At 42.4% G+C, this 22,178-nt stretch overlaps 1 protein-coding gene across 1 annotated transcript in view; it reads right to left on the bottom strand.

The window, feature by feature from the left end:
- Positions 1–2,844: 2,844 nt before the first annotated feature.
- Positions 2,845–22,178, bottom strand: part of LOC308284869 (vertebrate ancient opsin-like) — a gene marked incomplete at both ends in the record, with an annotated part of 113,207 nt that continues 93,873 nt past the window's right edge. The window contains 2 exons of the mRNA XM_080725595.1: positions 2,845–3,303; positions 18,998–19,231. Coding sequence (XP_080581721.1) covers positions 2,845–3,303; positions 18,998–19,231 — 693 coding nt within the window. The remainder of the gene's footprint in view (positions 3,304–18,997; positions 19,232–22,178) is intronic.

Genomic DNA, 22,178 nt, shown 5'->3' with positions numbered 1-22,178 from the left:
GCTTCTTTTGAATTGGAATCCTAAATAATTTTTTCGTATTTTTTCATTGGAATCCTGAAATGTAACATTTTGATTTAATTTCAAACACATTTAGCTGTATATTCATGTTGACTCTATGAACCTAAATACAAATACCTACATTGGACAAAAAAAATACATTTTAATACTACTATACTAGTCATTGAGCCACTCATATAGACTGACGGAATTAAAGCAGGTCATGTTTGGAATAGTAACAGCTGAAATAAATAATATATCAGTATTCCGGTATTAACCTGCGGGCCGCATTAAGTGAAGGTGAGGGCCGCATGTGGCCCCCGGGCCGCCAGTTGCCCATGTATGCTCTATATTATAGAGCCACATACAAGTATTATACTGTTTAGACTGATGATAGGTTCTTGGGTTACCTATTTCTATGCTTTTGATGTATTACCTCATGTTTTCCTAGCGGTAAAATCGCGTCTGCATAAATTGTAAATTGTATTTCTTGTGCAATGAAGTACCTTTTTTTTCCTTCTTAGAAATATATATATCTATAAATATAAATATTTTGCTCTAAAAATTTGTAATGGAAGTCAATGGGGCTCTGACAGGGCTGGAACCTTGACCAAAATTGGGAGTCATTCATCATACTGTAGTTATGAAGATTCAAACTGTGGGGCCAAACTGTTCACACGTGGATCCAAGATCTACACCAGGGGTCTTCAACAGTTTTCACACCTTAGCTGAGAGAGAGATGAAGCAGGGACCCCCACTACATCTTGTATAACATTGTGTTGCAAATTAAACTTTTCCCTAGGTGTCATAGATAGCTTCATAAACTTGTTTAAACAATAATTAGTAAATTTGACTTTCACTCTGTACTTGGGTCTGTTCTTCTTCCCCTTACCTCTTTGCCGAAAATAGACACCTCACTCCGCCTTGCAGCACAAGGCCTTGTGAGCTTGTAGATCTGCTATTTCTGTCTAATGTTCTCCTCAGAACAGGGATTGCCATGGGGCTTAAGGGGTTAATGCAAAAAATCTATCACACAAAGATTTGGTGACCCCCTTCTTGTAAGTTGGACCCCCTGTTGAAGACCCCTGATCTACACAATTAGTCGTTTTTGTTACATTCTTCAGAGTTCAAATGTGACTGTGCATACATGTCCTTCACACTCACTGTGGTTCTTTAAAATGACACACAATCTTCCAGTGGGGAACATCATCACTGTGAAAGAAACATCCTGTTCTGCTCTTAAGACGTTTAGGGGTCTTTGCCCATTTAAGACTTTAGGCAGATTCTACAAATGCTTTCTAAATCAGTAGTTCTCACACTTTCAAGAATAGGACATGTACAAGTGACGCGCTTCGAGCTTGTATATATCTGCTATTTTTGAATAGTCTTTGAATGAGTTTAAGTCTCCTTAACACCTTCAAAGAGTGCTTCTTTCAGTGTGTATATTGTTATGAATCTGCACCCGGCAGTGCAACCTCAAGACTGTATACCTTTTAGAGTTGAGCGCCTTTCCCATGAAGCGAGCTGCTTCGAACATCATCCCTGGCCAGCAAAAGTAAGGCAGGGCAAGTGATTTGATAGTTTGGCATGAGGCCCACAGCTTGCCATTCACACTGCTGCCCAAGTGCCAGTGAGCAAGGCACTGAATTTTGAATGGCTTCCAGGGGACTGTGTCACATGCGGAATGTGTTGTTTCTATTGCTTCAGACACAACGTGCCCCAGGCTGAATTTAGATGTTTAAGAACTTCCTACATTCACTACTTAAAAAAAGTTAAAAACTTTTCAAAGAGTAGCCTATAGCGCTTTTCATCACACCCTATCCATTTAAACATTGCACTTTTTTTTCCTTCACATTCTGTGAGAATTCGAGCCAAACAATCATTGCACATGCAATTATATCTATGGTCTGATAGTTACCATTCAGAAATACAAATGTACAAGCAGCTACGGTCGTTTTCCCCATTTTTTGCATAATATAAATATTTACATAAAATCCTTTTCTTTTTCATTTTTCTTTCTTTCAAAGGAATTGTACATCATGCTAACAATGCTAGAGGGATCAATGTTTCTTTGTTTACATTCCCATCCTTGTGCTGAACTCTTCATTTTGGTATTTATTGTGCTGGCAACTCCAGGAGGGGGGAGTTTGGATCTAGAATCAATAATAGATCAATAGAAAACTGTACTCACACATCCCTCTTGCTGCACTAGGGGGAAATTCCTCCCAAGTCGTAGGAATAAAATATTTGAACTGTACAAAACAATGTCAGGCCTTTTCACACACACACGCGCGCACACACACACACGCACGTGCGTGCACACACACACACACACGCGCGCGCGCACGCGCACACGCACACGCACACTCACTCGCTCGCTCGCTCACTCACTCACTCACTCACTCACACACTCACACACTCTCTCTCTCTCTCTCTCTCTCTCTCTCTCTCTGCTAACAGTATCTTCTAATTATAGTATGTGACAAACAATACATTCTTTGAAATGACGGTGAGGAGAATTTTCTGTACAAGCTCATTTCTATCCAGACAGATTTACAATCATCCTCTCCAGAGAGACACACCTAAAGTCTGCCATGGCTTCTGCAGATTTATCCCCCTATGCCACCCCCCCCTTCTCCTTTTCAGACTTTGCAGGGCCAATCCAACATTCCACTCTCTCTCTATTTCCTATCCATCAGCCTCTCTCTCTCCATTTGCACACACATACGCATCTGACACAACAGATGCCTCAAATCCATGCAGGATGTTTCCGTCTGGCCGCAAAACAACACCACCACCTCTGTTCTCTTATCTTCTCTTGTTAGTGGGCTGGACCTCAGCCCGTCATCAGCCGTTATAGTAGGCCACCAGTGACACCACCGCGGGTTTGATTGCTTCTGACGAGCCCTCAGGGGCATTGACAGACGGGTCCTCGGGGGCATTGACTAACGGGCCCTCAGGGGCATTGACAGACGGGCCCTCAGAGGCACCAACTGACGGGCCCTTGGAGCCATCGACTGACGGGCCCTCAGCGGCATCGACTGAAGGGCCCTCGGAGGCATCGACTGACGGGCCCTCGGAGGCATCGACTGCCGCTTCCTCTTCGGGAGTGTCCGGCTTTGGCCATGCGGCGACGGCTGTTACCGGTCGGACATCCTGACGTTCCAAGGTGGCCACCATGAAGGGGAGGTTGTGTTCGGCGGCTCGGCCTCTGAAGATCTTGGTCGCGATCTTGGACGAGCTCCTTATGCTGGAACCACGTTGGGGCGCCTTGCACTGCCACAGCGCCCAGAAACACCTGTAGAACTGTGACCAGCATCCGTACGTTTACACGCCATGCAACATGCACGCGCACACACACACACATATTCGCTCACACGCACACGCACACGCCACACACACACACACACACACACACACACACACACACACACACACACATACACACACACACACACACACACACAAAAGCAGACACAATGGATGTCAAATAGCGGTATGGGAAAAAAAAGCATATTATAGGGAAAAGACAAAGAAGACGTAAAGATTTGGAGAAAATTAGGTCTGCTGCAGTTTGAACAGTCTAATGTCACCTGACACAGTATACTGTAGCTCCTTACATTTAGCCCAGTCTCAAAAGGAAAAGAGAAATTAATCTGCCGTAAGATCCCCCCCCCCCCCCCCCCCCCCCTTTGTATAGTGAAGCCCAGGAGATAATTATAAATAATTAGGACTGATTAGACTCCTTGTCTGCTCTGTCCCTTTCAGTCTCTCCCTGCCTTTGTCTCTGTCTCTGGATCCCACTGCGCTACTCCATTGTTAGGGTCATCATGTACTGTAGCTTACTGCCTTTTCATGAACAACAATGTGCTGAGAGCTGCTCATTATACATTTCCCCAAGTGTCCAACTTATTACATTTCTCAATCACAAAATCGTTAGATTTTGATCTATCTGTCTGTCTGTCTGTCTGTCTGTCTGTCTGTCTGTCTGTCTGTCTGTCTGTCTGTCTGTCTGTCTGTCTATCTACAGATGTGCCATTTCAAAACATCACACATCCTGCTATTGGCAAGACAGTAGATTTGCAGGGGATTTGCAGATCAGCTAGCTTTGCTATTTTGATGACTTTCTCTGATTTAGGAGTTTAAATCTACCTATGAAGGTGGATTCTACTTTTCAATGGGAATGGAGTGGTTTCTTGCCATTTGCGAGTTTCTGCAAAAATACGTTCCATTCTCCATAAAAACTAGAGAGGCAAAACAGGGAAAGAAACCTTTTAGACTCTTTGCTGAATATTCTTTACACCACAAATCAGCAATTACAGTCAACACTTTGTTTCAGACAGCTACAACGTTGTGTCATATATCACCTGGGGAAAAAAAACAACACAAATGAAGATACAGGGAAGCTGCGTTGGAAAGACACAACAAGCACATTGAATCAAGTACACCGGCCAGAGTGAATCGTCATCATAGGGTGGAAACCTTGTATGTCCAAAACCTTAATTATTTTGTTATTATTTAAAAAAAAAATGATTTAAACCAGTGAAAATAGCCAAGGTGTTGTGTGCTTGTAGATCAGCTAAATTCACTAGTTTTGTGCGACAGTCTTGTATGATGAAGCAGGGCTTTACTTTATGGAAAAACTTACAAATTAGAAAGTTGGAGATATGAGGTTTCTGCCCGAAAGTGACGGAATAGTCAACAGACCCCTGCATAATGTCCTGCTCTTCTACCAACATATCCCTGGTTTCCGCTCTTGCACAGAAGAAGATCTTGCATCACACCGAACACCAAACTCCCAAGGTTCCCGAGATATCCCCAGCTCAGAGTCCAGGGTTCCTAATCTCACTGACAGACAGAAAGGCAAGACGCTGAATAATTGAAGACGTCAGGAGCAGGTTGAAAGCATTACAATGCAGCTGGAGGCACTGTTGGCTCTGGATTGAATTCTGAGCGCAAGGATGCACACATGGAGGCCAAGACATACACGCGGGCACGCACGAAGCACACACACGCATACAGACAGATCGTAGTTTGGTGTGTGTTCTTACAATTTACAATTACAATTTAGGCATTTACCAGACGCTTTTAATCCAAAGCGATTTACAACAAGCTGCTCAATATAATAAGCAAGCTAATATGTCAGTACATCAACAACAATACAACACATGCACAGGATTATCAATCTAGAAAAAACAATAACATGGGTAGACCACGCACCTAAACAGGTACAACAACTTTTCTAAAAGGTGTTTCTTTTCTTCAGCCCTGAATCCCAAATTGCCGTCACTGCAGTCGTCTCTCTTGAGTAAACGTAGTGTACTTAGTATACTTCAGGAGTTTCATGTATACTTATAGTCTACTACATTTTCTCAGGGGACACATGACCAGGGCTGGATTAGCCATTGGGCCGGTGGGGCTGGGGCCGTTGCCAGGGGCCCTCGCGGGGGTTAATCCTTCCATGCATGTGAGACTGATGAGCCCAAGGCTCTGTCCCCTCTGAGAGGGGAGAGTGCATGTCTCAGACACATACTAGTTAGGATTGACATTGATAACATCAACTCACACTGAATAAACGCTGATGAGAGAATAGGTAAGCAAAACAAAGATTGATTGGTTGAATGGTTGGTTGATTGATTGATTGATTGATTGATTGATTGATTGATTGACTGAAAGAGAGAGATGGCTATAAGATGAGTTGAGTACGGATGACACACGAGAAGGGGGAGAGAGGCGAAAACGCCACAGGTGACATCCACTTTTTTCTGCTGTCGGTGTAGCCATAAAACACACGTGCAGTTGCACACGCACGCTCACGCACAGTCCCACACGCACGCTCACGCATGTACATGCACGCACGCACGCGCGCACACGCACGCACGCACGCACGCACGCACGCACGCACACACACACACACACACACACACACACACACACACACACACACACACACACACACACACACACACACACACACACACACGCAACGTGTCAGGACATATCAGTGTTTGTTCATCCAGGTGTCAAGGTTAGCGGGAGGAGAGAGAAGCACTGCCCAGTAACACTTCCTGTTAGTTGGGGCTTGGTGTCCAAAAACAACTGCACACTGTAACAACAACTCCACAGCAGGTAGTGGAGGCACCACTGAGAAGATGGATGAGACACGAGGGAGAGAGAAAAACAAGAGACATTGTCGTGAGAGGAGAGAGTACAGAACAATGTGAGAAAGAGAGTACAGAACGATGTGAGAAAGAGAGTACAGAACGATGGGAGAAAGAGGCAGAGAGACCAACAAAAAAAGAGACAGGGAGTGACAGACAGACAGAAGAAGTGCGATAGGGGGAGGAAGGTGGGGAAAGAGACGGAGAGTGCGAGAGGGATGGGAGGAATTGTAACGAGCTATAGAGCTAGAGAGACGGAGGATAAAGTCAGCAGGAGTGCAGAGGAATGGAGACTGAGGTCAGCACAGAGGTGAGAAGAGTGACAGATAAATGGATAGAGCGTGACAGAGAGATGGAAAGAGGTGCGAACGGCCTGTATGGATGGAGAGAGGGGTTAGTGCTGTTTCCGGCAGGCGCCGCGCCGACCGGTCAGATGGAGTTTGGGCGATGCTTCTAGGAGAGAGGGAGAGATGTTCTCCTGCTCGATGGAATTGACAGTGTGAGGGTCAAATGTCAGATATCATCTCAAACAATAAGGCACTCATCCATTTTTTAAAAGGGTGGTCGGCTGGGTTCAGCTCCCCACCGCTGCCTCGGTGTGGTGTGGACTCTACTGTACAATGATGCTCAACTTCACCTGAAATGCTGCTGCCATAGAGGCCTGTAAAGGAATACATTGTTTGGGGATTTTCTTTTTTAAAGGACAACTTTCTTTTTCTTTTTTACAACAAGGGTTCATGTTTTAGTTAGATAGTAATTAGAGAAAAGAAAAGAAGAGTGTTATTTTCTTTTCTTCATTTAGGCCTATACTGCTTTCGACCGTTTTAGAGATTTTAGCGATTTGTATTTGAGTGGGCATTGGCATGCGTACAAGTGGCTAATAATGTATTTTTAGAAACAATAAGCCGGCGATTTCTTTCTTTATTAAAGGAGTAGTTCACCCCCAAAATGACTTTTTTCTATTGATTACTCGCCATAGAGACTTGAGTTAAATAAAACATTTTTGTATTTGTCGCATTCCTAAGAAAAACAAAATTGACTATACAGTAAATTTAACCCCATTGATTACGGATGGGGACCTGAATGCATGGCCCTGGATGGGGACCCAAATGCATGATTTTTTTTTATTAGATTTTTGTCTTAGGAATGCGACAAAAAACGAAAAATATTATTGAACTCAAGTCTCCATGGCATGAGTAATCAATAGAATAAAAGTCATTTCGGCTGAACTACTCCTTTAATATTTACAGCAACACTACTAGTCACCATAAGTCACATCTGCCCATGAAAGATCACGGTGCATCTTGGGAATGGGAAGTGGGAGGGAGGTAAACAACGAGTCTAATACATTTGACCGCATTGCCCACTCAAATAAAAATATATAAAATCGCTAAAACGATAGAAATCAGTAGGCTAAATGAAAAAAACATTTAACACTCATCTTTTATTTTCCCCAATTACAATCTAAAACACAAACACTTGTTGTGAACTCATCGGATGAAGCTGCGAGTTAATCTACTCGTTAACGTGAAAAGACAGACATGCCTATCTCATAAATGGTGCATTTTGGTAAATGGTAAATGGTGCATTTCTAAGGTGTATGAAAATCCAGATCAGTTGAGCTCAATTGCAAAATACACAGTAGGCACACTTAAAAAAGATAAATCCTCTTAGTCGATTTTTAGCCAATGTGTTGCTCTCACACAATTGCAAGCTATTTAAAAAAGACAAAGAATTTCTCTTACGGGCATCAGTGGTCAGCCTGCACATTCCTGTGACATGTGTAAAACTTTATTTGATTCAATAGACTTAATGTAGATATTGTGAAGTGGCTACAGACCAGGGGAACAAAATATTACATTAATATGTGTTGAGATTTACCTGAAAAAATGAAAAAGAGACTCCCACATAGGGTTTATGTAAATAGAATGACAATCATCCATTTCCCCTTCAGGCTTTCTGGATAGATTCAGTGACAGCTGTTTGTGTGTGTGTGTGTGTGTGTGTGTGTGTGTGTGTGTGTGTGTGTGTGTGTGTGTGTGAGTGTGTGTGTGTGTGTGTGTGTGTGTGTGTGTGCGTGCGTGCGTGCGTGCGTGCGTGCGTGCGTGCGTGCGTGCGTGCGTGCGCGCACGTGTGTGTTTGTGTGTGTTTGTGTGTGTGTGTGCGCGCGCACACGAACATGAATAATGTTGTTTCTATTGATAAATAACCATAGAAAACGTTGATGTTTCATGATCGTTTCACTTTAAAGGTGTTTTCGTGCACTTTCAGTACTCCCCGCATAAATTGTGACTTAATTATTTAGCTGATACAGATGATTTGCTAAATCAGTGTATACCATAGATGTCATCATTGGTCTGAGTATATACACATTGCCTGTTTGGTCATTTAAAAATATATGAGTAGGCCTATTGTTTCATTTTCCAATCAAATGTTCCAAATGTTAACTGATGGAAAAGATAAGCATCTGCAAATATGTCTGCCTAAAGGCACCCCCAAATCATGTCACAAATGCATTAGCCCATTTAGAATGTCCTGATTTGAGTTATGGAAACTAGTTTATGAAACGATCAGTGTTTTGCAAGGCATTACTGGTATGTCTTGATACAGAATGTGTGTGTGGATACAGTACTGTAGCGCTCAAGAATATAGGGGTTTAGGGGCGCTCAGGGGTTTTCGATTTGAAGTTTTTGAAGTGAACAATGGGTTTGTATAGGAAGGGGCCTGTCTGATAAAATGTGTACCAAATTTCTAAATACTGAATCAAGCAACTTAAAAACTTTGTGAAAGTGAACTACCCCTTCAAGCTTTTTTTCATAAATATTTGCTTAAAGCATTGCTTTACCTTTGTTTCTCAAACATAAAAAGTACATCGGAGACACTTGATAAATCATTGTTGGATGTGACAGCATCATAAACTGAAAGATTACTGGGGGAGGACACGGCTTGATTGTATGTGTTCCCAAGTGGTTCTTATTAATAGCATGACATTACGTTTTGAAGAGCGGGAATGTGATAGCATCTAATGATTAACAAAGTTGCAAGCCAGGGATATAAAGCAGAGCATTAATCAGTGTTGCCCTTTAATGAGAGCGGTGTCAGAGATGAATGCATTGGCCACAACAACTGAAACAACTGGAGCTCTATGGAATCCTCGCCTTCTTTGATTATAACCACAACTTTTGTCTCTAATATACAGTATGTATTGTATTATGTCTTTATTTATGTTGACTGAGCAGTTAGAATCTGGCATTCATGAGGTATGAGAGAACAAATCGAGCAACTACTGTAGATGACATTGTTTTTTTTTTAAATGTCATAATGTTTAAGTCGAGGATCACGGATCAGAGCTACAAAATCATGTATTATTCTTATCATTTACAGTACAGTTGAACCAACCGTTTCGGAACTAGGCTACAACCTATAGAAGTGTATTTTCAGAAAATGTAAAGTCTTAGAAAGCCAATTCTCTTTTGTAGCAGACGTTCTTATCCTGAGTGACTTACAATGTGAGATCAGAGTAAATGGCATGATGAATCAAAGGTGTGAGCTTGTAGATCTGCTATGTTAAAAAATGTTGGGGGGAGAAAAAAAAAACTTTTTAGCTTACAAATCCAGCTTGCCATATAATATCTTCAAATGGTGGTCCGCTGCCAAATAGGTATATGGGGTCATCCTTGACAACAGTGTCGACAAAAACTATGACAAAAATGTTCGCCCTCTATAACTTTTTTCACTGACGAAAAAAAAAAGAAAAACTATGCTGTGATGACAAAAATTAAATACTGTATGCTGACAATTTTGTCAACAAATAAAAACTAGATAAAAATGTTAGGGAGGGACTAGTGTAGAAGAGATGCAGTAGACCTAAAAGACAAGTCATTTTATGTTTGAGTGCGCCCAGGTGTCGCACTCTGAAAATAGCAGATCTACAAGCTCACTACGCGTCGCGCTGCGTCAGCATTCAACCAAGTCTAAAATCAGGCATTGTGACGAGTCTTTGCGACACCATCAAGGCCCACCAAAATACATTTTTGTAATACTAAAATACTACTACTAAAGGGAGCATGTCGATATTGCGACATAGCATCTGCGATCTGCCCGACGGTCCATTCTTTCGAAGCGGGTGAATGTTAACCGGGTGAAAGCTAACCTGCCGACGCAGGTGAATGTTAACCTCTCTGCCTAAACCTAACCCAAACCCTAACCCTAACCTCAGTAACCGTGACACGGGTGAGTATCTAACCTGCCGACGCTGGTTGTCGGAAGGATGAACCATCGAAAGAACGAGATTTTCCCACTACTAAATCTAAAACATTTCAGATGACTAAAAGGTGCATGCAACAAATTTACATTTTATTCAAAAGACTAAAAAAAAAAAAAATCAAACTTTGCTGTCAAAATCTTACACTTACACTGCTTGACGTTGAGAACCACTGCCCTATATTATGTTGTCTATATGCGACTGCATGCCTGAGTGTCATGTCCCGCAGCCCCAAGAGGGGGAGAACTCATCAGGGAGTCAGCCTATTGGAACTGCCTATTCAAATCTTCAACCTCATCGACTCCACAAGACAATTACCCATGGCGGACTCCTTAACACAGAGTGGAGGGGTGTTTACCACTTGAAGACTCACTGGGGACTTTTTCCCTTTCATGCTCAAGTTTTCCGCCTCACCCTGCTTTGGTGTTGTGATCAAATCAGTGATGCTTGCTTTTAGGGATGCAGCTCACAAACACCCACAAACACTCCTACTACTGTATGTCTGACTGCACACATTCCCAGGGCATGTGCTTCTCTTTTAAATAGAATCTTGTTTTTTACTGTGCCTATTCTTTATTGATTGTCTTAGTGAACCGACTTTAGCAAAATGACTATCCATTAGTGATGCGCGGGTCAGCTTTTTTTCATAACCCGCACGACCCACAGCCCGCACGAAACGTAACCCGCCCGCGCCCGCGCCGCAGAACAATATATAAATCAACGAATCCGCCCGCCCCGCAACCCCCATTTAAAAAAAAGACGGTATATCATCTCCACAATAGCTCATCTTTATTATATACGGCTCTCTAAGTACCCAAAGTCGCTTTACAGAAAGGTCTACAGTAGCGCAATATTGTCATGGGCTAAACGCTAAATAAACAAACGTGTTGTTCAAATTGGGGTTTAGCCTAAAAGACATTCATTCAAAGACGTTCATTCTCTCTGGGGCATCGTCGGGGTAAGAATCGCGTTTCAGGTTTTATGTCAATCATATTTATACAGCGCCTCGCACTTTAAACAGACAGCAAAAGACGGACAATATTAAATCCTGTTGGTTACTGATTAATCACCAGATTGGAGAGATGGGAGCGACTGGAGTGGAGTCTCGAGGTGAGTGTGGTTGGTTCATTCAGTCAAAAAATCCGTCTCACTTGCGATAGTTGTGTTTCAAATTGTATCCGTTGACTGGCTGGTTATATAACTTAACCGACACAAAGTATTTATAAACGGACTTGTGTGGATGACAGAGACATAAGTGAAATCCTGATCAGCGACACGCGCTGAATTGTTTGTGCACCTTCTCTGCTGTGCTCACGTTGTGTCAAATGTTGGCAAAATGTGGTTCGCGGCCCCAACAGGAGCGGAATTGGGACGGTCCTCGCACCAAGGAGCGGAGGAGAAACCTCGCTCCTCTCTGGCGCATTTTAAAACTCGCTCGCTCGTCGTGCTCGTATTCAAACGTAGTATTCTTATTCTTATAGGCCTACTCTTATTAAGAATAAAAGACAAATAAGAACAGGTGATTATTCTTATTTATTTTTTGCACATGAGAGTGGTGATAACCCGCCCGCCCGCCGCCCGCCAATGGAGTCTGAAAACCTTGACCCACCCACCCGCATGCGGGCGGGTTGGCGGGCGGGTGGGGGCACCGGGTCGATCCGCGCATCACTACTATCCATCCATCCATCCATCCATCCATCCATCTATGATTTCAGAATCATTACCAATAAAGTAACCCCGTTCTGCAAAAGGTCTGGTGATGAATGTTGATCTTGATGTTGCAATGGAAACGAACAAATAAACAAAAATGAAACTGATAATGTGTCAAGGCTTGATGGAGTTTGTTGATAGGATGTGTAGTCATTGTAACGATCATCAGAATGCCTTTCCCTGGAGCGCTGACTATGCTGTAAAAGAGAGGCTCTTTGACCAATCAGGTTCTGTTGGCCCGACACAATCCATTTGTGCGGTTCTTAATTAAAACCAAGTCACGGAGGGGAAATAACGATGCACCATTAGCTTTATCAATTATCCCAAAGTTCAAGTGGTTTCTTCCTTAGCCAGGCGAGTTGTGGAGGTGAGGAGCTGTAAAGTTCTCTAAAAGTTAAACGTGTGGTTTACAGGGCAACATTAATGTTTTACAAAGGCGACGGTGCGTGCACATCCAATCTCAGCCAGGTGCTGGACAAACAGCCGTGCAACAGGAAAGGAATAAAGTTCTGCGACACTGCTTGTTTCTCAGCTCCACTTGTTTATTGCTTCAACTGCAATAGCAGGATCGAAACGTTGAAACATTAATGTTTTATCATTTCCAGTTAAGGCACTTTAGTTGACACATTTTGCAACATTTTGTTTTCTCTCTTTTTCTTAAGGCCGTCTTCTGATCTTAGAAAAAGTGGACACATCAGGGTTCCCGAGTCTAGGGTTACAAAAGAAAACATCGCTGTCGGTGCAAACCTTAAAAGACCAAAACTGTTACTTTTCAGTATCGGGCATTCATTTATGAAAAACAAAACAAAAAACATAAAAAGCTGAAATATAGAGATATGAGGTCTCTGCCCGACAGCAACGAAGTGCAGATTAAGTCAAACTTACCCATAATGCACAGCCATTTACACCCCTTTAGTTTGTCCCTTGAATCAAGTTAGTCATCCGCTGACCTCTTGATGCTTGCTGGAACAGACATGCAGCAGGTGATACTCGTATCTGTACAGCATTTTTAGTCTTCAACTCGCCTCAACTCACAGTTTCCATAGTAACGGGCTGGGAGGAATTGAAGACTGAAAATGACATACAGGACATCTCTCTCTCTCTCTCGCTCGCTCCCATGTGCTCACTCTCTGTCTGTCTTTGATGAGAACAATGACGAGTGGGCTAAACAGTCCCTGAAAGGTTAGCTGTGTGGTACAGTTGAGAAAGTTAGGAGCTCGAACTTGATGAAACTCACAGGAGAGGGCTTAAGATCAAATTTCATCTTGTTTTTTTTTTTTACAACTAGGGTTCATATTTTAGATCGTAATTAGAGAAAAGAAAAGATGAGTGTTAAAATATTTTCATTTACTGGTTTCTATCGTTTTAGCAATTTTAAGGATTTTGATTTCAGTGGTTGGGGGCATGCGTACACGTGGCTAAATATGTATTTTTAGACACAATTGCCCATTCCCAAAATGCACCACAATCTTTCATGGGCAGATGTGACTTATGGGGGCTAGTAGTGTTACTGTAAATAGTAAAAAGAAATCGCCAGCTTATTGTGTCTAAAAAGACACATTTAGCTACTTGTACGCATGCCCCCACCCGCTGAAATCGCTAATATGAAGGGAAAAAGCAGTAAATGAAAACATTTTAACACTTACCGGTATCTTTTCGTATGCAATCTCAAATATGAAACCTTGTTGTAAAAAAAAGAAGTTGTCCTTTAAGTAACTACTTATGCAAAACCAATGATCAAATAATGTATCAGAAAACCTTACTTAGACCTGGAAAGGATGGTGTGTCTACAGTACATTTCCCGCTGGTTATTTTGGGTACTGTGTACTGTAGGCACCATCTTCTGAACCGCAGAGCTGTACGCTCCGTTTAGGAGCAAACTTAAAGGCATTTCATCAGGTATAGGTCAGGTGTGAGGAATTAAGCCAATATCCAAACCCAATGTGTTTTCAACTCAATACATGGTGATAGATGCAACAATTTGTGAAAATCACAGACATTAACTCAACATGGCTGCTCTCACATTATTAGAAGACATTGACAGCTGTTTGTTTTGAAGAGAAGGGGTTTTCAGAGAGGAAGTGTGGCAGGTTGTATATCCCAGCTGTCTGTATCCTGTTCACTGTGAGCTGGGTTATTTTCTGTAACTTAACAGTTATAAAACCCACACAATAGACCCATAAGCATACTAACATTGAGACAGCACATGTGCATGCAGGTTACACATAAGGCATTCCCGACAGATTCCCAAACCTGGAGAAAATGGAATGGAATGCATTTTTACACGAGAGTGCTGTGACTTCTGCTGCGTTTTGGGGTTCTAATGCAATCTGTGAGTGCACATGCCTGCTTGATATCTTTACCAAATGGAGCACACAGGTCCATTTGGTTCCATTTGTACACTCTCAGAGTTATGGTGGTCCTTAGAAATTCAAATGTTTGAGAACCCCTGGTATTGAAATTGTATAGCAAACGTGAAGTCCACATACAGTACCAGCTCTGATAAAACTGGTTCTGGAAACGGTTCCAAATGTGTTGGAACCGATTTTAACCAACGTTTTCAGGCCAAGGACCCCTTAGCTGAGAGAGAGATAAGACAGGGACCCCACTAGAGCCTATATATTGTATACAAGTGTGTTGCAAATTTAAAATGTTCATAGATTTCTTAGACAGCGTAGACTTGTTTGACAGCACTGTCATCAGTGTATGTTTGATTAATCTGTATTTTCAGACATATTTTCAGACATTTAACCACTTGAACCATCAATACTTCTACCAGTACTTCTACTGCTCCTCTTTTCCCTCTACATCAAACCTCTGTCAGAAATAGCCGATCTACAAGCTCACAACGCCTCACAACACGAGGTGTTGTGAGCTTGTAGATCTGCTATTTTTGGCTAATGTGCCACTCAGAATAGGGATGCTAGGGTTCAGGTGGTTAATGTAAAAAACATGATCGTATCACACAAAGATTTGGCGGCCCCCATGTAGTAACTCTGAGGACCCCCTAAGGGTCCCGGACCCCCTGTTGAAGGTCCCTGGTCTATTCCATTATTCCTGGCTGTGGTATTCAGGCAATTCTGGCCTGTTCTTGTGCACACAAATGTAAGATAATTTAAAATGTATGAATCAAAGTTCTGTAAGACAAATACTTTTATGAATGAGGCCCCAGCAGTTATATTCAAGGCTACAGTCTACAGTGTCCCTGTGAGGAAAGTAACAACTGTTTAACAAACTCTTCAACTTTAATTGGTTTGGGAGATCATTGTAACTCCCCATCTCTTATTTGTCATTTTCTTGTGCAAAGAGCCCTGAGGCGAATATATAATAGTACCATTTCCAAACCCTCAGGCAGAACAGAAGATGATTAGATTATGTTGGTGTAAATGTTCTCCAAAACTGCAGCATCGATATGAAAATACCAGTGTATAATATTACCATATTTTCCTTTAATTTCATCATAGCAATGTAAAAAGAAAAAGAAAAAAAAGCATGACGATGCATTGGTCAGAAAAAGTGATCTTCTTAAGGCAGGCTTGAGGTGGCTGAAATATGCAGATATCATTTTCCCAAATATGTTCTATTTCTGAGGAAAGGATAGGGGAGCTGCAATATTATGCAATGGTTAGCTGAAGAAAAAAAATCATATATTAATATAGCGATTAAAAACCCACTTTTCATCATTTGGCATGCAAAAACTATTGTTGTCGGAGGGTTGTACAGAACTTTAGAAGGAACATTAGCAACAAAGTAATTCATGATAATGAAGAGACTGGCGCGTTGCCTTGCATCTTCATTCGTTTGTGTTTGTTTTTTATTCGTTTGCCTAAGTAAGGTACGACACAAAGCGATCCAGAAAATAATGATTCAGATTCAGGAACACTTCTATCTGAAGCTTTCAGCTTAAAAACATTAAAAAAAAATGTAAGAGAGCAACAGAGAAGAGAACAAGCAACAGCTAATTGAGCTAGATGAAAATGACTGTACATGCAGATAAACTGACAATTCCATAGTTTTAACACAATCTGTTGATAAACACCAGGTGTTCATACAGTAGTATGAATATTACCATAATGTCACAGCCAGTGACCAAAGTTAAGCACTTTATACCATTATATTTGATGTAATGTGACCAAATAACAAGACCTCTCATTTTCCAGAAAGAACATTTATGTTATATCCTTTTTTTAGCTTGAGCCACACAAAATTGAAAGAACAGGACAAATTGAGGAAAAATACACATGTATCTTCTAACCACTAACAGAAAACGAGTCTTGTTTGAAATACAGGTATAACTGCTAGCCACTATAGAGGCATTGCATGGGGAATAACTGTTGAACGTTTCAATGTTTTAGCCCTCCTCCTATAGCACTGGGGTCTGTTTAATTTTCAGACTCTGAGCACTGGGGTCTGTTTTATTTTCAGACTCTGAGCACTGGGGTCTGTTGCATTTTCAGACTCTGAGCACTGGGGTCTGTTGCATTTTCCGCCTCTCCTCTTGTTCTGGCCCTCTGTAACTGTAACAAGTTGGTAAACTGTTGGGGAGCAGTCCACACAAATTAAAACAAATCCTGGCTTTGTTTAACACTGCAATTATTCTCTACTTCGTCGAATGCGATAATAACCACCACGGAGATTTGGATTTTAGCTCAGGAATGAATCCAACTAAAGCTTCACGCTGAAGTGTCAGGAGTCGAGCTGAATTAAAGAGGTCACAGGGGGCGCGGTGGGCATATTCAGCACAATGGTTTTTATCTTCAGGGACCTTTTTGTATTTACATACCGTATCTTCTGACTGGTATTAAATACAAACGAACCACACGCCTGGAGGAAAAGTGGGAAATTGATCAAATAACTCAAAAAACAACGTCTGGCAGCAGTCAAAGTTATGCCAGTTTGATTGAGTTACAGCGAGATTAATGTTTCCTTCAAAGTTGGTCTCACACGTATACGGGTACATGCAGTAAAATGTACTTTCAAGCCTGAGTTACACTTAGTTGCACACGTCGCAATGTGAGCTTAGTACATCTGCTATTTACGGTGCGCGTACCAAGTACAAATCAGGTAACCACAGAAATGTAAAAATGTTCCGGATGTTGGATAGAACACCTTGATTTTAGAGAAAACATTAAAACATGCTTTTCAAAATATATATGTTATATAAATATTGGCGGTTTTATAAAGGTTTTAGCCTAAATAACCACTCGGGTATATTTAAATTTCATGTTCTGTCTCTATTCCAATCCATTTCAGATGGATGCCCTTTGTTGTCAACGGGGTGCTGTCTTTGGGCTAAAATTGGTACGATACAGAGAAGATTAGCATGGTACCACAATGAGAACCATGTAGAGTCAATCCAATTCAATCCAATTTTAGTACCACTTTACCTCATGGTTCCACCTCATATATATATAGTCTCAATAGAATATAGCCTCCCAAAAAGTACCGCCAACCTTCTCGAGGGGGCCCAATAGGAAATGAGCCCCTTTGTAACATAAAGAAGGGCTTGTGACATAAACAAGGGCTCGATTTCAAAAGAGTACCGTTCAGACCCGCCCATTCAGAAAATCACTGAAATGAAAGGCAAGGCTTAGAGTTAATGAATGGGGTTTTGGGGACACTGGGAAGACCAAAAAACAAGAAAAAAAATGTGAAATTCGTGGTGGGGCCCCTTTATCTTTTACAGTCATTACTAAGAGGCTTGCATTGAATTGATAGATATTTCATAGTGAAAGTGCAACGTGCAGGTAGCATTATTCCTTCCTAAGCCGTTCCATGTCTGCTTCTCCTGACTGTACAGGCCTGTGAGAAAAAGCAGTGTTTAGTCATGCAAACCACCTCCTCCTTCCATATGTCATGTTGGACATATTTACATATTTAGTCACTTTTCAGATCACACCTTTATGTTGCTTTTTTAGATCACTCATGACCAGAAACCAACCAGGATGACGACAGCGCACGGCAAACCTCTGACTGTCATTTTAGATTTTAACCACTTTAACCTTGCATTATTTTAGACTTTGGCTATATTCAAAAATAGCAGATCTAAAACTCATAGCGCATCACTTCCTGCCCTCACTAAAAATCATGATTTTTTTTTTGTAAATCTTTGAATATAATGTATATGTTTATTTTTGAAGTGATTTCTTTTTACTCAAATCTTTGCTTCTGGGGATCCCTAGAAATTAATATTGAGATGGGGGTCCTTGACATGAAAAGGTTTGAGCAGCGCTGATATATGTAGTAGGTTTTTCAGAAAACTGTTTCTGGATTCAGATGACATTTCATAAAATTGTGTCCTCACGTCTCAATGTTTTTTTTTTACCCATTTAGACCTGAATGCAAATCTGTGTCACTTTGTATTGAACTATTTTAACCATTATTTTATGCTTTAACTATAAAAAAGAAAATAGCAGATATACAAGCTCACAGCGCTGCACCAAGTGCCGTGCTGCGAGCTTGTAGATCTGCAATTTTTGAAAAATCGTGAACATTTGTGCAAGTCTTTGAATATTTTTTACCCGATTCTATAAATGTCTTCTAAACCCTTCTTCTAAATCAGTGGTTCTCAAACCTTTTCATGTCAAGGACCCCCAAAATGTATTGTATTTGGCCACGGACCCCCATCGCAAAATATGTTGTTCCAGAGTTATAAATGTTGCTTTTAAAAAGATATATTCAAAGACTTGAATAAAACATATGATATGAAAACATATGAAAAGGTTGAAAAGCGACCTTGTAGATCTGCTATTTTTCAACAGTTAAAGCATTCAATAGTTCTAGGCCTAAATGGGCTTTAACACCCGGCGCTCACCTGTTTGTTCATGAAGATGTAGATGACGGGGTTGATGACGGTGCTGCTCACCTGTTTGTTCATGAAGATGTAGATGACGGGGTTGATGACGGTGCTGGTCTTGGCCAGGATGGAGGGTACGATGCTGGCCTCGGGGCTGATGAGGCCCGGCGGGCCGAAGGTGGCCACCAGCGCCATGACGCCGTAGGGCATCCAGCACATCAGGTAGCACGCCACCATCACCACCACCATGCACAGCACCCGCTGCTCCCGCTTTCTGCTCACCGCCCGGTTGATCCCGCTCACCTGGAGGGACAGAGAAGGGGAGAGAGGGAGAGGGAGAGGGAGATGGAGAGGGAGATGGAGAGAAAGAGAGGGAGAGGGAGAGGCAGAGAGAGAGAGAGAGAGAGAGAGAGAGAGAGAGCGAGAGAGACAGAGAGAGGGGGGGAGAGAGGGGGGGGAGAGAGAGGTATTGATTATGTCAGGGGTCTTCAACGTTAGTTGAGAGAGAGATGAAGCAGGGACCCCCACAACCTTTTTCAGAGATTCCATAGTTTCAGCACAATTATCAGTTTATTTTGGATTCAGTAAGAAGGTTTGGAAACCACTGCCTTACATATTCTCTCCAGGCTGCTCACATCAGTGGAACGTCAACACGTGGACACATGTGTCCCTCTGTGGAACGCTATGGCTTTAATAGTAATTGGAGACCCATTGCCGTTGCCTCATCCTCTCTACGTGTTTTATGACTCTGTCCGGCTTGCTCTCCGACATATTAACAAGCCGCAAAATCCTGAATCATAATCCAACTCCGGGATTAATGGACCCGTAAGTTAAATTAACTCTCTGGGTTTTTGGTGTGCAGTGGCATAATGCTGATTTGCACCATCTAAAAACTCCATTAGAGAAGTGTGTGTGTGTGTGTGTGTGTGTGTGTGTGTGTGTGTGTGTGTGTGTGTGTGTGTGTGTGTGTGTGTGTGTGTGTGTGTGTGTGTGTGCGCGCGCGCGCGCGTCAGTGCACATGTGATTTGAAAGCGCAATAGAATGACTCCTCATGGCTAGACAGAGGAGAAGAGGCCGGCAAATGAAAAGAGGAGATGAGAGAAAAGGATGGGGAGGTCATACGGAGATTGAAGAGAAATATGACAAAGTGACTGAAAGGCAGACAGACGGGCGGTGCATGGTGGAAAAGACGAGACGGAAGGAGAGCGAAAACACATCACCCTGATGCAAAAGAGAGTCCTGACATTAAAATGACACTGGAAATGAAAGGAAGTAAACAGAGCAGAATCGTCATCGTCATAACCGTCAGCCATGGAGAGGTGAGAGAGTGCATGCACGGCAGGCTCTCACCTACTCACATGTGGAATGGCATTATGCTCTGTTTACTTAGTGGTGTGTGGCAAGATTACTGACTTCTGGATGTTTTGACAGTAAACAGCATTAGGCATGGCTGCGCCAGTGATGCGGTCTCAGCGGGGGGGTGGGGACTGACAAAATGTCACTTCCCTTAAAGCCTGACTTGTATTCTGTTGCATGACAGTGAAGCGCACCGGTGTTCGCTGGGCAACACCGTCGTACGATGGAGGAAAGATTTTCATTAAACCAGGACACATACGCAGCTCTCCATCATACTTAAGTAAATGCACATGGGGGCCAGGCCAGGTACTGCGCCAGGCCCTGTGTGCAGTAAGGCAAGGCGCAGCAGTTTTTATTTGCATACTGTCGCAACAACAAGGCAATTCAATGAGCTTTACACAGAAAATCAAGCAAAGGAAACACAATTATACATTGTTGGAAGGTTGCATGAAACAAACGTAAAACAAAAGTAAAACATTGATTCAGTTACGTACGGTACAGTGCAGAAGAGAAAGAAAATGAAATGAAAAGTACTGTAATTCAATCAAAGGCAGCGGCAAACAAAAAGGTCTTTAGAATATATGAGTGGCAGACCTGCAGTTTTCTGGGAGTTTGCTCCAGATATGCGGTGCACAAAAACTAAATGCTGCTTCCACATGTTTATTTTTGGTCCAAGGGACAGAAAGCAGATGACCTGAGAGATGGGGTGGAATTCAGATCAATCAATAATCAATGAGAAAATGAGGAGACAAGACATTGTATTAGGTGGTGGTGGTTAATGCTTTATGTAACATGTACAGTTAACACTCTGGACAGTGGTAAAGTAGTTCTGCCAAGAATAATGGTCAGACACCAGAGTTATACTGTGTGGCTTCAAGGCCTCTGGGACAAGCTGTACCATAACAAGATAGGCTTTACTAAAACAATAGCTATTAGCTACTCAATCCTAGTGAGACATCTACAAGACTATTACAAGCTATGCAGTATCAATGATGTATCTTAAGAGCTAGATATTTATATAATCAACCAACACATGATCTACTCGTCACGCATAATCAATCATGATAATATCTAATCTACTACAGAGGTCTGGATGGTTCTTGATAACCCACAAGATCAGAAAAGTGTTTTGCCCCCAAACCATTCAAAGCTTTGGAGACCAACCGCAATATTTTGAAAATAAAGATTCTTGGAACCAGTGTAAGCATTCACTCCCAAGACGTCAAACGGGTGACTTCTTGGGACGGATTTGACCAAACGTCAAATGTTTGACTGGAAGGGGGTCTCTGTGACAGATGGGTTATGAGTCACCATTCTGTCCCTATTGGGACATAACTTGAAAGGCTCTAAGTCGACTGAAGCGGACCTCGCAACGTTCTGCACGGTGGCCGGGTCACCTGGCGGCTCGCTCGCCGGTGCCTCTCTTGGCTCAAGTCTACTATAGGCGGCACGCCTCTAGCGTTTTCTAGCGTTACCCTTTTACAGGTTCGAGAACGGCACTTCCGCATAAGCACCAGATGACCGCATGGAAGAGCTAAACAAACGTTTGATGCTGGTCACCTGTGTCCCAAAGAAGTCAGTTTGATTTAAAAATTGGAGTGATATTGCTACACTTTCTTGGTATTAGTAAGGACTCAAGGACACGGCTGAGCACGATGGTGTGGTTAGGGACTTTGTGCAATGGAGCGAGGCTAACCATCTCAGGCTCAACGCAAGCAAGACCAAGGAGATGGTGGTGGACTTCCGCACCTCCAAGAGAGTCCCCCCGGTGCCAAGCACCATTAACGGTGAGGTGGTTGAGCTTGTGGATAACTACAAATTCCTCGGAGTACACCTGAATAGTTCACTGGACTGGTCGGACAATGCACAGGCGATTCACAGCAAGGGGAAAAGC

The sequence above is a fragment of the Nannobrachium achirus genome (genome assembly GCF_963921795.1).
Source record: "Nannobrachium achirus genome assembly, chromosome: 5".
Lineage (NCBI taxonomy): Eukaryota > Metazoa > Chordata > Actinopteri > Myctophiformes > Myctophidae > Nannobrachium > Nannobrachium achirus.
Note: the sequence above shows the minus strand (reverse complement) of the source record. Positions and strands in the feature narration are given on the sequence as shown.